The sequence below is a fragment of the Corvus kubaryi genome, unplaced genomic scaffold (assembly GCF_017639235.1).
Source record: "Corvus kubaryi isolate FWS band 111438036 unplaced genomic scaffold, C.kubaryi_AGA036_p1.0 37396, whole genome shotgun sequence".
NCBI lineage: Eukaryota > Metazoa > Chordata > Aves > Passeriformes > Corvidae > Corvus > Corvus kubaryi.
In genome coordinates, this window is record NW_024581135.1 from 25,859,991 (window position 1) to 25,873,117 (window position 13,127).

Below are 13,127 nucleotides of genomic sequence, written 5' to 3' on the forward strand. Positions count from 1 at the left end.
AGACCCACATTCCTAAGGTTTCACAAATCAGAAAAGGCTGAAAAGTACTGCTATTTATTATTGCCTAAATAATTTCTTCATTACATTATGTTTTAAGTAATAAATAAACCTAGATGAGGCAAGCTAAAAGCCAACAACTTGTGCAGTCCTTATTAGAACACACTGGAATACTGTAAATCCATACTGAGAGATGCACTTCTAAAAATAAAATTATATAATGAGGGCTCAATAAAGCTTCCCTTAAAGTCAACAAGCACTGTTTCCATATTTAAAATTAAGCCCTTTTAAAATATTTTGTTTGAACAGTTACAACAGCACTTTTAGCATGACAGAAGAAAAAAAAACAATAAACAGACAAAACAAACACAACGGAATTCTTTTCCCTCTTATGCCAATATAAAGAGTGTTTTGCTCAATGGAAATGCTTCCCTTATACTGTTCAGAATTTAAATTACTGTCATCCTGTGCTTGTGCTGATGTGAGGAGGTAGAACTGGATAGTCTGTTTTCATTACAAAAACAGTAAGAAAAAAAATAAAAAAGGTGAATAAGTCTATGGAAAGGTAATAAGCTTGCTAAAATTCTCAGAGTTTTAGGCTGTTAAGGGTTTGGCTTGTTCATTTAACTCTAACAGAATCATTTTTATACAGCAGAGGATAAAGCTTTGGCTCTTAGAGCTGACCATACTGCATCACTAAGAGCCAACTGGCTCCTCTGGACACAAACCCACGGATGCCAGGCTACAACATTCAGACTCCAGTACACCCTGACTTGGCTCTGTGCTTTAGGCTCTGTCAACTCCCCATCTTCCAGAATAACCAAGCCTGTTACACCTTGGACTAAGAGGAGTAAGAAGTAACCAGGAAGAGCAGTTCAGTCTTCTCTGGGTAAAGAAGACTGCACACAAGCAGTTTTGGCTAGGCGTAGCTCCCACTAGCACCAACTCAGCCTTAACCCCGTCAGGCTCTCGCTAGCCCTGCGCACAGCCAGGGGGGCATGCACACACATTTCCCCATCCTGCACCTTCCCAGGTGGCTTTTTAGTTGGCCCTGGCCTAAACTGGCTCTGACTTCACACAGTGCTGCAGAGTCTGCATTAGTAGTTCAAGCTCCATGGAAGTCAGATTACTGGGAAGACAGGAATAGAACCCACAAGTAGCACACGGCTTTTCATATAGCTCTAAGCATGCAACCCATTAGGGTCAAGCTGGCCCTACAAGAGCCAATCCTGATGACCCTGACTTAGAGGCTCAGCTCGTCACTTCTATAACCTGTCTGTGAGTTATGCTCAGCTGACAGTATCACAGTAAGTATCTAATACAGTTTATTTTCCCCTTCCTCATTCAATGCCAAAGGCACTTATTCTGTGCAGGTAAGGTCAAATTAAGTCCACACATATGGTGGGTTGATAACCATTAAAATTATCATAACATGAGGCACACAAAATGTGATGGGCTCTGAAGGCTTCAGCTGGACAGCTTCCCACATCCACTGGGAAGGCAAGAATTCAGACAGAGGTTTTTTACCTACAACTGTATACTGCTTCTTAGTACACCCCAGTTTGGTATCAAAATTTCTAACACTTACTTAAAAGAAGATTCAAATAAACTGGGGAGCAGCTTGTATATTAACAAATTATTTAAAGATTCTCTTGAGTGAGGAGAATTAGAGACAAAACAGTGTTTAACCCAAGTAAATTGTAGTAAACCTATATTTAAAAATCAAGTTGTATTTCATTATCTTTGTGTGTATCTGGCTAAGAAAGAAGTAGGAGATGTATTCAGAGAAAACAGAGATATAAAACCCATGTGTGTATCATCCCACATATATATATATTCTTTAAAAAAAACAAGATAATAGAAAAATCGGACTTCAAATGAGGCAATGAAGTTACGCACTATTAATAGATTTAATTTGTAGAACTTCAATGGTTAATAAGAAATCTAATAATATGGCACCATATTAACCATCTTTGTGGCTGGTAGCATCTCATTTGTCTGGGGTCAAGTGGTAATTCTTTTCAATTATCTGTGGACAGACTATGAAGCTATTGGCATATGATGTATGCATCTTCTTGAAACACATTTTTTTAACAATCTCTAAAAGTATAAAAGAAGATAGCTGTCAGAGCATCATACAGCCTGCTTCTGATCATGTACAGTTACATGTCTAAAACTGACAGAATGACCATCTGACAGTAATTCTGTATACAGAAAATGAAAAGCTATGAGTGAAGAACTCAGACACTGCAAACATCTTTATATTGAACGGAGTGTGAAAAAAGTCTCCTAAGAAACAGATACAGGTTTGCTTGCCAAAAAAAAAGAAGTTTAGAACAGCCACAGTCTTATCACTAGCATTCATTAAATGTTATTGTTAAAATTAAACTCTGCCCCAAGAAACAGTCTTTTAAAATATTCTTTCAAACTATCACATCCTCTCATTTGAAATTAAAAGTTTATTTTCTCTTTCAGACACCTGCTGTCCTCTTCAAGTACTGTAATGTGACACTCGACATGCAATTGAATTATTCTAATATAACATACACCAGATGTCATGACCACACTTCAATTTAAGTTGAGAAAAATCAAAAAGAACAAAGTGTGAACTCAATTCAAGGTGTAAAGAAAAATCACAAATTCCATGGGAACATATGAGACGTAAAAAAGTGTCATTAAGTACTATTACTTCTATTGTTTTTCAGTATGACCCCTGGTAAACAGGAACTCTGGCTCAGTCAGCTCTTGCATCTGAAATTACAGTGTACCATTTGTGCTAACAATTTCTATGACCATTTCTGTGAGCTTATTTCCAAAGAGCCTCAATTGTACAGTAGCAAAGAAACACTCACCGACTGTCAAATTACAGCTTAAAGTTATTCATCTTGTGCCATTTGAGCATTTGCCCTACAGCTTTTGACAAACATTCATGTTTTTTTCTCACTTCATCAGTCTCCTCAGCTGAAATGGCAGGTGAAGTGCAAGTTAATTTAGAGCACAGTCCAACTGTTGTTTCAGACAAGAGAGGGAGCTGTGAGCTGAGAAGGAAGTTATATGTAGGGCACAGTGGGAACACTGCTAATAACGCAAAAGGTTAGTGAATGGCAGCTAATAATGTGAAAGGTCAGTGAATAGTGGTTTGATTTTTTTTGGCATATTTTGTTCATATTTTATGTTTAAAAAAGCATTTCTATGAGAACGAGCCTCAGATAGTTAACACACACATTAATTAAACACTGTGTTACTGGCAAAACCTGCAGTGACAGCTCTGAAAAATAAAGTCATATATCGACAGCAGACAAGATTAGACAAATTCTGCTATTTCAGCCCAAGCAGCACCAATGAGACTGGTGTTCAGGAAGTCTTAAAGAGCAAGGAAGAATGCCCTTGTGGTTACAGTATGGGCTGTAGTTCAGGAAATCTGCTTTTAATTCCCAGCTCTCAACAATTTCAAGGACTATCTTTTGCAAGGAATTTAATACCTGGGCACTCTGGGCATCTTCTTTTGGGCAGGGAGGGGGACAAAAATAAGGGAAGCAAAGAAGAAAGGGAGCATATGGCACCTTCCTGGCTGGCTCATCCATTATCAAGTAATATTTATTTTATTTCAGTAAAACAACACTACAGATCAGTACCAAATCACCAACAATGAATTGTAATTCTGGATTTGTCCCTATGTGTCACTGCTCCCCGTATCCAGAAGATAAGCATCTTCAACTGCTTGTCCTGAAAAAAGCAGATGGAAGTGTGCTTTTGGCACTGCTGGCTAAACAAGAAGGCCTTTCTAAGAGCATGGACTGTGAGTGACAAAGCAAATGAGTTAGAACAGCTGATATTGTGTAGCAGGTTTGATCCACAGTTTATAGTGAATTTGAGAAAAGAAGTGAACTCTCCCATAAACTTCCTTGGGACTAAGTTACTGCTCTCTCTCCGAGTACTTGACTCCCACAGAAAATAAAATAAAGTTTACTGGTCTTAAAACAAAATCCTCAAAGGAACATCCTGGAATACAATTCACACAAGCCAGTTCCTCCCTCATCCTGAAACCAGGCAGCAGCTTAAATAAAGCTCAAGCCTCTGTCCCAGCCACTTCCCCCTTTGCAGATAGGAAACCACAACTCACCTACGGTCCTCAGACTTGGGGATGGGGTTGGTGCAGCGTTGGCTGTTATACTTGGCCACATATTCACATTGCTTGAAGGGGGCAGTCTTGTCCTCCAGAACGTGTCTGATACAGAAGGCGTAGCCGTTAAGTCGCCTCTGCTTGCACAGTTTGGGGCTATATGAGCACAAGGGCTTATTGTCAACCTCAGAGAAGTGTATGTGTTTGCCTTCATACATCACGTGACTCTATTCCTTGTGAACATCAGCTGAAAGAACCAAAATATTGAGACAAATCACAGAAGGGAAGAAAAACTGCATTCAGTTCTAGGTTTTGTGTTTCATTTTAGCCGGAAAGAAGGACCCAAAACAATACCTGATTTTAAATCTTCTGTACCATGTCAATGTTAAGAGAGAGCCCCAAGGACACCACTATCCTGGAATGATGATGAACCAAGATGAAGCAGATTGTCTAAGGAAAATATCAAAAGGGTCAATGTCAGTCAGAATAAAACAGATATTACTACAGTAAGTAAACAGGCACATGTAGTCACCAAGCCTGTGGTTCAGCTAGCATCCAATAAAACAAATCCATAGCACAACAGTTTTCAATCAGTAGTCATGGATCTTTGGAAAACGTGAAAGAAATTACTGGGGGAAGGAAAATTCTACTGCCACCACACTTAAATCACTTAAACATAACTTCACTCATCTACCAGAAGGTGATTAGAAGCTACAAGTTGAAAAAGGTTAAGTGTCAGATTAGATCACTTGCTTTCAGAAATCAAGCTGAAAGATGATTAACTCGTTTGATTGCAGAGGGTTTACTTCAAATATTTTTGCTTACAAAACCACCAGAGACTGTCTTTGCTCTGCAAAATTATTTCGTCAGTCAGTGCAACAAAGCTTCTTTTTTTAAGAAAAGCTTTCTTTACCACACCTGATGAACAGTCTTCAGATCTTATAGCGGCTTACAATTTCTGCAAGCATCCATATGCAGTCCTTCCTGAGGTCATCATGGTTCATCTCCATTTATCCTACCTCATTGTACTTATTTTAGGGAAATGCAGGCATTAATATACGTCAAATTAATCCCATCAATGCCAGGAGGGCTGAAATGTCAATTCAGCAAGAGGCTGGTGAGTTTTCCCCCTAAAGTAGATTCCTACAATGCAAATCCATGCAGCTATAAAGTACTTTTTCAGTTCCCAACATTATGAAGGTCTTTGGCAATCATCTTTTTAAAAAAACAAACAAAACCCCCAAACCATCCCAAAGTAGTTTCAAATAAAATTAACAGTACATACATTCTGCAGCTACTCTGATGCACTAAACTTAACCTGCAAAAGGTAACTTTTATTCAGAAACATCATCCTGAAGCACTGCAATGAACTCTTTTAAACACTGTGTATTCATTCAGTACTTAGTTCAGTTTCATATGTTTTATACAGCAAGGAAAGGAATGTTCACAGAGGTGATATTCAGAAATATGTAATAAATTAGAGGCATGTAACAATTGTACAGATTACCACCTCAATGAACTTACTTGTTCCCAAGGCCCAAAATGGCAAGAGTAGGATTGCAAGGAAGAAGCCTATACAGACTTTGCAGGAAAGATGCACTTTCCTCATGTAAAGGTAAAAGCCTCCACTTTCTGCTGTAAAAGAGTACCATGAGAAAATGACAAAGCACTATGGCACTAGGGGATCTAGAAAAGCAATTTTAAGTCACTAGGGAAAAACAAACCACCCTATCCCACAGAGTAAACGGCATAAATCTGGCCTTCATTAGCATATATCTAGCAGTAGAAGCAGAAAGACAGAAGAGTACTAAAAAATTTTAAAACACACTTAAAATTCTTGGAACAGCTTCACGCGCACATGTACAGCATACAGAGCATATAGAACGGAGACAGGTGCTACGGAATGTAACTACTGCAAGTGACCTGAACAGTCATTTGACAATAATGATAACTTTGTATTTCTTCTTGATACACATTTTCCCCTTCCATGCACACATGCAAGCAGGCACCCCCAGAGGCAGGGGCCTTGCACTTTGCTTACACCAGACAGTCACAACATAAGCACAGACGCCTAGTCCAGTTCCAATAGCTTTCCCAACTTTTCTCAAGGCATAGAAGCACATACACTATATATATATTTGAAACCAATCACTGGAGTATGACTTTCCACATCACATCAGTCTTAGAAAGTTCATTGTTGACTGTGCCCTTCAAAAACACAGAATAGGAAGAGGGAACAATCTCTTCTTTAGCATGTTAAGGACCAAATAATCCTTTCAGCCACCTGGGCTCAGGCAGATACTGACATACCCTTCAGTATTATTGAGCAACAATATGAATGAAAAACATAAATCCCATGGGAACATGACCCATACAGGAGTTGTGGTCAGTGTTTCCATCCCACATGTTTGAGAGACGGACTCATCTATTACTATGGCAGCAAAAGTAATCAAGTGGGTCTTAACTACTTGCATCTCACACACACAATGCTGACAGAAAGCCTTTTGCTGAGGAGTCTGCTTCTCTCAATAGGTTATCAAAGCTTGTATTAGGTGGCATACTGGACTGGACATAAAACTTGAAAGACCAAGTGTATCTTGCAACTGGGGTGACCTACATTCTGCTCTCTATTTTCTTCTGGTTTATCACCTTCTTTGAAACTTCTACTATCATGCTCTGCAGAGTTTCTGATGTACCACTAACCTTCTCCTCTTTTGTACAACTCAGCTGTTATTTCTTTTCTGAAGGTTATCAAGCAACGGACCGAAGGGAAAGAGTTCCTCAAGATGGTTCCCAAGTAAACAGCGAGAAATGCATAGCTTGTGTGCCTCCATTAAGCTTCTGTAAAGAAACTGCTCCACAATTTCCAGCCACTATAATCCTAGACTTATTCTTGTGGCCACAGTTTTATTTTTGGATTTAACTCATAATTAAGTCTTATTTTTGCATTTAACTTGACTGTGTCAAGGCAGGCATAGTATTTCACTTCTCACTTGTCTGAGAGATACAGGGCACAAGTACAATGCTATATGAAACATTCACACAAAAATACTGACAATAATGCCCAGGGAAACCAGTGAGCATGAACATGGATTTTTGGGTCTATATATACACTAAGAGAAGCTCATGCAAATATAACCATGTTAAAAATCCTGACAGGAATCAATTAGTGCGACTACAGTGCAAGGAACAAGAAAGCTAATAAACATAGTAGCCAACCAATAGTACATCAAAAAAAAAAACAACACAGCAATTTTCTCAAACTTGCAATTGTATCTTTATTGATAGATTCTTAAACAGACTCCCCAAAAGACATGTCACTATGTGGATACACTGCCAGGATCAGAGACTGAAGCTGGACTTAATCTAAAAAGAGCTTTTTCTTTTTACTTCCATAGCATACCACATAAGAGTGCATATGTGTGTGTATAAATATATATATAAAAGTAACAAAGACACTTAAATAGCTTCATTCTGATTTCATCTGATGCAGTGTTTTATTTTTAACAATTTACAGGAGTTCTTAACAGAGCTTTTTGCTGCTACGTAAAAAGTAGCACAAGCATGGAATAGGCACGTGTCACTTAACTGAAGAGAACTGAAACTACACTTAGCTAAATAGTGGGTGGGGGAGAAATTATTTTTGTCCCACAGGATTCAGTAAGAGATGACGGAAACATGGACTTCCCCTGGAAAAAGCAAATGCTTAAGCAGATGTACTTCACTATAAAAATATCAGAATATAAAACTTTCTGGAAGCTGTTTTCGGTTTTGCATTTACACTCTGCATTGAAGATGTAGAAGGTTCAACAGAAAAAAAAATGTATGCCTGCACGTGCTCAAACAAACTTTAGCCACAACCTGTGAATGAGAAACCAGAAGCTGCTTCTTGAGGAACCCAGATTTTCCTTACACAACTGCTTCTAAATAAAAGATTTTGAGCTAGTCAGAAACAACAGGGCAAAGAACAGAAGGGAATCCAAAAATGCGTGCCCTTGCCAAATGATGTAAAACATGACTGAGGTTTAAAAAATCATGGTAGGAAACAAGGTAAATACAGAGCAGTCATATACCAGATCACACAATATAAGAACTAGGAGTACCTGATGAAGCTAGTAAGAGATTGACTCAAAACATATCAAAGAAGTATTTCTTTGCTTTTACTATTCACAGGTAGCGAACTGCTGGAACTTGCTGTCACATGAGACCCATGGAAGCAGACAGTATTATCAGGTTCAAAAAGGCAATAGAGAAGTTCAGAGACAATTGGGACATAAGCGATGTACCCGCCAGCATGACCAATTTAACAAACATGGGTGATGGAGGAGTAAGAGAAGAAAACACAAAAAAAGTGTCTGGGCTTTCATGCTCTTCCTAAATAACATCACTTTTTCCTACTGCCCAATTCAGAACATTAGGTTGGATCCAAGCTGATCTGACCCGGCAGGGTATTTTTCACGTTCTTATGAGGTTACCACTAATATTTGTAACTTCATAACACATTAATTTCTCCCCTTGTCCCATTTTTTATTCTTGAACAGCTGACTGGAAAAAAACCTTCTCCCTCTGGCTAAAGTCCTATCTGGACATGTGAAGAAGAGTAACAAACCTAGCACCCCAGCAAGGCTTTATAGCAAGGACAGGCAGGAGACAGAGCAAAGTCACACTCTGAGACATCAGCACTTAAGAGCAGAGCAATTTGTCCTGCTGAGTGCAGCCACTGGAGTCTGTAAGACAACTGAAGGTGGTTTGCACAATGACTGCAAAAAGAGAAATGAAAGATTTCAATACACACAGGAATACACCTGTCCAATTGCCAGTACCTGCTATCACCCTCTGGAAGCAGCCAGCTCCCAACTGCTTTTGGTACCGGCTTTTCAGTACCGGCATAATCAGCTCCCTTGCAGAGCACATCAGCTCTAAAGACAACAAAGTTGTAAGCACTGCACTCCACACATCCTCCTCCAAAAGAGTTAAACAGCCCTTCAGAGAGGCTGGAAAACAGTGTAGCAGCAAACTTTGGAAGACAATCTTTACTCTAACCACACCCAAGTACAAGCATTATGCTACACAGAGATCTGGTACCTGACATAATCTGCAGTCTACAGGGAAGTTAATGGCTTACTCACTAATAGAAAGCCCAAAGCGCTATAGCCTCAAAATTCAGCTCCGCAATCTTGAGCAAATGCTGCGCTGAAAATATTAGAGTGTTTTAAATCATGTGGGTTGGTACATTCTTAAACATATGCTCAGAACTTGACATTCAATGTACGTAAGACCCTTTTAGGCAATGGTATCCCCAAATGCATTGTAAATTGCAAGGCAATTATATGCTGGTGGTTAAAAGATGTATAATTAAGAGGACTGAGCTCAGAGCATCACACACTGCATCCAAACAAAATCCACAACTACAGACGTCTTTACTGTGTTGTTTTGCATTTCCTAATAGTAGCCCAAATTTCCTGTTAAATTGCTTGGTGTGCTCATGACATCTCACAGACAAGGTATGTCATCTCCATATGTTTCCAAAACCATCAGCTTGGGGCCAGAAGTAGAACATTGACCTGCAAGAACCTCAGCTTCTCCACAAACACAAATAACATAAATAGTAGTTTTGTCAATTCCTCTGGACCAAGAAAGAACAAGTACCTGCCACTGTCAGATCCATTTCCTGAAACTAAGCAAACACACAGAGTGCAAGATGTTTGGCAACATGGAATTTCATCCACTCCAAAATGAACAGAAGCCATAAAATTCATGACAAAAAGACATGCGTTTAAAGCTACTTTATAGCAAACTTTTCAAACAATATTAGTAAAAAGTATACTTTTAAGGAGAAAACATTCATTTTTTATATTTCATAGCAAAAAATACCTCTCTTTTAAATGTTTTGTTCTATCAAGAGAAGCTGTACCAAATCTAATTGCGATCAACATCAACAGCGCAAGTTACAACTTCTGTCCCTATTTTGTGATCTAACCAAAAGTTTGGCTTAGTTCTAGTCTTTTAACAGCTCAATTCTCTACTACACTCAGCTACCAAACCAAGAATGCTGTAATTGTGGAAACAAGAGTCTTTTTGTCAGTAAAAGCATTCAAACTGAGACAGAGAACACTGGGAAGCAACCAAAGTCAACTATGAGAGTTCCTGTACAGAACACTTTTATTAACTAGAGTACAGTCCTTGCTCAGGAAGGCCTCTGAAGTGTGGGTACTGCAACACACATGCAAGCACCCTGACAGATCAAGGCATTCAACATGTTAAGATTTTACAAGATATTTTTAGTTACTACCTGGAATAGTATTTTGGACTACTTTTTTCATATGTTAAGATCTACCTAGGAAGAAAGAAGCAATATTGCCCTCATTCTGCCTTTTTAGAAAGCTTATTACTTCAGCTCTAGAAAAAGGCAGTTTATGTTGCATAAGGATGTCCAATATACTAACAGGAAAGCACCAGAATATTGTAGGCAACACAAGTAAAACAGATTATGTTTTAGAATCTAACACAATAAATACAGAATTAAACTTAAGCATCATTCATAATAATAGTAACAGCTAGAGAACTCACAGGACTTGTAACTAATTACAATCAAGAGCAGAAAACATAACTATGATGAGGGAAAAAAACTCTTTGCTCACAAACTGAACAGGTTCTTTTTGTTTTCTTAGACCAAATGAACTTAAGCAAGAATTTTTATTTCAGCTGATTCACTCATCTGTACCTCAAAGTACCTTAGAGAAAACCTGACAAAGATACCTCAAACCCTAAAAAACAACAAACATTTAAGACTAAGAATTTTAGAAACTGCAGAGGATTTCTAAAGAAAAAAGATCTAAGGTACAAAAATTCATAACTACTGCCAAGAGTACATCCCTATAGATTTCAAAAAAGTAACTTCCTAAACATGGCTATTCCTGACCTAAGGTTCAAGATGGGCTCTGTATCTTGAAAGTCTTTTGAAGAAGGATTTCTCTATTTGAGCAGGTCTCAGGCCCCAGTCCTGCTATCACATCCTCACAGGGAGGTTCTCATGCATGCTTATTTCAATGTAGTTATAAACAGGCCTGGGTTGTGCCAGAATGAGCAGGGCTGCAGAGAGGTGGCCTTCAGATATAGCAACAAATGGACCCTTTAGGACATTGAACATAGCAGAAATGTACTTTAAAAACATTATCTCAGAATACTGAAATCACGATCCTGAGATAAAGTAGAGATTAAACATACCACAACACACCTTGCATCTGTAATTGGGGGGGAGGGGGGAGAAAGTCCAAGTCTTTTATTTATTCAAATAACAGATAACCTGCCCTTACATATGAGGTTAAACAAAATACCTTTGTCTCATTTTTAGTCCCAATACTACAAACACAAATAAGCTTACTTTCACACAATACAACATCATTCTTGCTTCAGTAGGAATACTCAATAAATAAACCAATAGAGCTCCTCACAGAGGAGCCTTTCAGCAGGTATAAGCTATTGGAGTCTCGGTGTGGTCTTAAAATAAATCTGTACCTCCTGGTGATTCACCATATCATGAGAACATGGTATATGCAGTTCTGTAGGACCAGGCCCTACACAGAAATTCATTCACTCATCACAAAAATACTGAACATCAAAATAACCCCCAGTACGTAAAGTATGGCTTGCTTTCTGTAGATAATTTAGCTTTACATTTAACAAAACTTGTGTGATCTTTGTATATATTATAAACAGTTCATGCAAAAGGCTGAATGTCACCAGGCTGTAAGTGACAGCTTCACACAAAACACAAGTGCTCCAGTTCAGCCATCAGCAGTGGTACCTGGTGGGTATGGCCTGAGCATGAAACACTGCCGGTACAGGTGAGCCCATACGAGAGGGCACCTGTCTACAGGGGAACAATGCATTGCCCTAATTTTGTCAATTTTATATTTAAGTCTCCCAATCCTCAAAAACTGAAAGGCCTTAAAATAAACCTGCATTGCATGTTGTTGAGTAAGAAAGTTAGAACTAACTCTATGTATTTTAATCAGATGGTATAGTATAAGGCTTTAAGGTGAGCATCACTGTCACTTCCAAAATTCATTTGAGGTTACTTGTAGAAAGCCATTATAATTTTGACCTGAAAGACACATTAAGGAATATTTGGCCAAAACGCGCCACCTCCCGCATTAGAAACCGGAGCTATTTCACCTGTGCGGGGTGAAGCGCGTTGGTGGGTCTTCCAGTGCACTCACTTCACAACTACCAGACGTTCTTTTCCCTGAAAAAAACGATCCTTTCATTTTCAGTCCTGGGGGGCAGCAGCACCTCACACAGACCCCCAACCACAGCGGGACCCCAGCCCACAGGGACAGTTAGGGTGTCCAGTGGGGACAGGAGAGGGGCCAGACATAGCCCTTGCTCTGTAGGGACTACTGAGGCGATCCCTTCCCTGGCTGAGGTGCCGGTGGGCTGCTGCTCCTGTCCCGCTAACGGGTCCTGGGACAGTGGGGCGGCTGAGGGACCCCAGCCCGGCCCCGGCAGGGCTCAGGCAGCCGCCGGCCCCGGCATGTGCCGGGGAGCGAAGGTGCAGCCAGGGCAGCCCCTCGCCCCTGCCCCTCGTTCCCTGCTCCTGGGACCGGCCCGGGGCCCCACGTGCCGGCAGTTTAGGGGGCGGGGGGGGGGCACTCCGAGGGCCTCCTCGCACCCCCAAAAACACCCTCCACTCCCTCCCAAAAAGTTGTGCGGCGAATCCACCCGCCGCCGGCCCGGCCGAAGGGGGTCACCGACGGGGGAAAAAGGGGGGACGGGACGGGCGGGGGGGGAACCTGCGGCCGCATTCCGGGGTCCTCCCGCCCCGCCGGCACCGTCCCCACGGCCGCGGGCGGGGGGTGGGCGGCGGCGGTGGTAGGGGAGTAAAGCACCCCAAAAACGCCGCGAAACTTTCCAGGCCGCGGCCGGCGCAGCCCCGCGGGACCGGCACCGCCTCCGCCGCGGCGGCCCCGCACCGGGCTGGGGGAGGGGGCGCCCCCCCCCCCCC

At 40.7% G+C, this 13,127-nt stretch overlaps 1 protein-coding gene across 1 annotated transcript in view; it reads right to left on the reverse strand.

Moving 5' to 3' along the window:
* INO80D (INO80 complex subunit D) overlaps positions 1-13,058 on the reverse strand; it is a 45,052-nt gene extending 31,994 nt beyond the window's left edge. Inside the window, 3 exon segments of the mRNA XM_042041680.1 lie at positions 4,121-4,367; positions 4,475-4,570; positions 12,299-13,058. Coding sequence (XP_041897614.1) covers positions 4,121-4,338 — 218 coding nt within the window. The 5' untranslated portion in view covers positions 4,339-4,367; positions 4,475-4,570; positions 12,299-13,058.
* Between the last annotated feature and the right edge of the window lie 69 nt (positions 13,059-13,127).